A 2,800-nucleotide genomic window follows, 5' to 3' on the forward strand; every position below is an offset into this window, starting at 1 on the left:
CTCCGACGAAAAAGTCGTGAACTTAGTCATTTTCCTAACCTTGCGAGTGGTTCTGGTCTTGACTAAAGTAACATGGGTTCTTGTCCTAGCTTCGTGCGGAAATAATTCGCGCGGACTCGCGATTGCTCAAATATATTGGCGCTTTCACGGATTTATTGAATTAATTTTAATTATTTCTTTGGAATGAAAGTTTGTTTTTGATTAATTAATTTTACTACGCGATTTAATTTGAAATTCTGTGGTCGGAGTCAATTTGTTATGCAAAATTAGAATCGAAACTTTGGTTATAACGACCTTTTGAGCTCAGAAGGGCGCTTTTCCGTCTTATATGTAACAGATCACACAAACACAAACGTAAATCGAATACTAAAACCGTAATTAATACTCAATAAGAATCAATAATTCAATTTACTTTAACTAAATATAAATAAAATTTTGACTCGACTACGAATCGTCCGTGCAAATCGGTGTATAAAGCATAAACTTCAAGAAAACTATTTTTCAATGCAGAAATAACTAAATTTCTATACAACAGCAATGTAATTCAAAATGTAAATAAGATAGTATGAACAATTTCTTCGGAGTAACACAAGAAATTTAACTTATAGACGTAGATATCTGTTTCGGACTAGGTCCCGGTAACTTCAAAACCTCATTTACAACGCAACGGTAACTAGTATCTTCGTATAACGATAAAAAAATTGCAAAAAATCGCTCTTACAACTAAATTGGCCTTCGTTTTATAATTAGCTTGGCTTAACTAACTTCAAATTTCATTTTATACCTAAGACGCTAATTAATTTTACACTTAAATGGGAAAATAAGTCAACTAATTCAAAATTAACAGTTAAAATAGAAACCTTGTCCGCTAATTGAAAATCTTACACTTGGCTGTACTATCCTAATGAGTCTAGATTAATGGAAACAAAATGAGGTATTTAATAGCAAATTGAATTTATCATTATACCCTAATTCGATTGGCAATTGGATTTTTACAATACCTGCGTCGATCCCATAGAAATTGTCTTGACTCAGTATTCCCCTAGGTCAAAGTTTGTATTTGTGGTATATGAAGTTGCAGGACAGTGGACAGTGGTAAATTTGTATATAGATTTCTCTGTATTGGTACAGACGAGTAATAACAATAACACCACATACATTATATTTAGGTAAATGGAAATCAATCGTAATAATGTGACAGACGGACACGCTTCGAAAACAATCGTACGCGCATTTTCTATATATGCACCTTGACGTTCCGCCCAGATTGAAAAGACACGACGTCAGCCTTCCTGATGTCAAGATGCGTCTTTGTTGAATAACAGATTAATTACGTTCGAGATAAAAGTTCAGTGCGACTTGAGGCACGCGTAGATTTTTTTTTCGGCCGCATATACCTTTTCTATTTTCAGTTTGCGCGAATCTTTATTGAATCCCTTGGAAATGTTTGCGTAATGTTAGGAATATTTAGCAATCTTTCCTCAGTTTTCCAGTGATCGCAAAGAGTTTGCCACAGGTGAGCATTTTAGAACTGCGTTTTCCCATTTTCGAGATTTAATACAAGCGTTTCTCGAATTATTCCGCAAATTAGGTCGCATGGGCGAAATTACGATGCGAAACTGAATTTCTAACTAGCTACGGGACCCATTAACCTGCGTCTATCTCGTCTCATCAAAGTACGTCGTATAAGCATCATTATACTATATACGTCCTGCTCCGTTGTTCTCGTACACCTCATAACATAAACGTTTAATTCATTTTCATAAACTAATTTTGCCAATTTGTGTTCCTGGCACGCCATCAATTTTAATCGAGTATCGCATTTCTGACGGAAGCTTCTGCCACTGATTGACAAGATTACGATACACAAATTTTCGGCAGCAGTCACTGTTGGTTTAAATATTTACGTTGAAACATCAACAATGAGCGTTTAGTTGAAAATAAATGTCCGAGATAAATAAACTTCAGAAAAAAAAAACAGATGGAGCCAGCAGTTGTTCCTTATTTCGACGGATGAAATAACAAAGAGTGCCAATAATATCAAACACGCGTCATTAAACCCTATAGTTATTAAAGATAAGGCGATTTATGGTGTAACTGTACAATAATAAAAGTTTTGGGTTTTCTTTGTGTGAAAAACCATCTCCGTAGCGCCTTTTATGCGCACTTAAGGAACCCTCTTGACTGTTAGCGCAATTTGTAAAATGAATTCAGCAATGTACGCATTGATCCGTGTGAAGTTAGCAATAGATATTGCATGCGTATGGATTAATTCTCTTTAAGAATTTTTGAACATTAGATACACAATTATCATTACACCCTGTATATTTAAAATTGCAGTCGATCGAAGTAAAACAACAAATTTACCGCAACCAAATGGCCCACCTCGTAAATATCCCGCACAAATTCAAAGTTACCGCCACAAAATGGCGCAGCCAATCACAAGTGATCATTACGCTCCGTATGTTTAATTTCAAATGTATCGACACACACGATTCAACTTGATCTCATCGGAACAAAATGGCCGATCTATTATTGGCACAGGTGCAAAAACCCCATCACAAATACACAATTATATAATTACACCCTGTATATTCAAAATGGCAGTCGATCGCAGTAAAACAACAAATTTACCGTAACCAAATGGCCCACCTCGTAAATCTCCCGCACAAATTCAAAGTTACCGCCACAAAATGGCGCAGCCAATCACAAGTGATCATTACGCTCCGTATGTTTAATTTCAAATATATCGACACACACGATTCAATTTGGTCTCATCGGAACAAAATGGCCGATCTAT

At 35.7% G+C, this 2,800-nt stretch overlaps 1 protein-coding gene across 1 annotated transcript in view; it reads left to right on the forward strand.

Moving 5' to 3' along the window:
* Positions 1–2,693: 2,693 nt before the first annotated feature.
* Positions 2,694–2,800, forward strand: part of LOC116180020 (glutamate receptor ionotropic, kainate 1-like) — a 55,127-nt gene continuing 55,020 nt past the window's right edge. Inside the window, exon 1 of the mRNA XM_031499843.1 lies at positions 2,694–2,728. Coding sequence (XP_031355703.1) covers positions 2,694–2,728 — 35 coding nt within the window. The remainder of the gene's footprint in view (positions 2,729–2,800) is intronic.

Source organism: Photinus pyralis, unplaced genomic scaffold, assembly GCF_008802855.1.
Source record: "Photinus pyralis isolate 1611_PpyrPB1 unplaced genomic scaffold, Ppyr1.3 Ppyr1.4_LG9, whole genome shotgun sequence".
In the NCBI taxonomy this organism is placed as follows: domain Eukaryota; kingdom Metazoa; phylum Arthropoda; class Insecta; order Coleoptera; family Lampyridae; genus Photinus; species Photinus pyralis.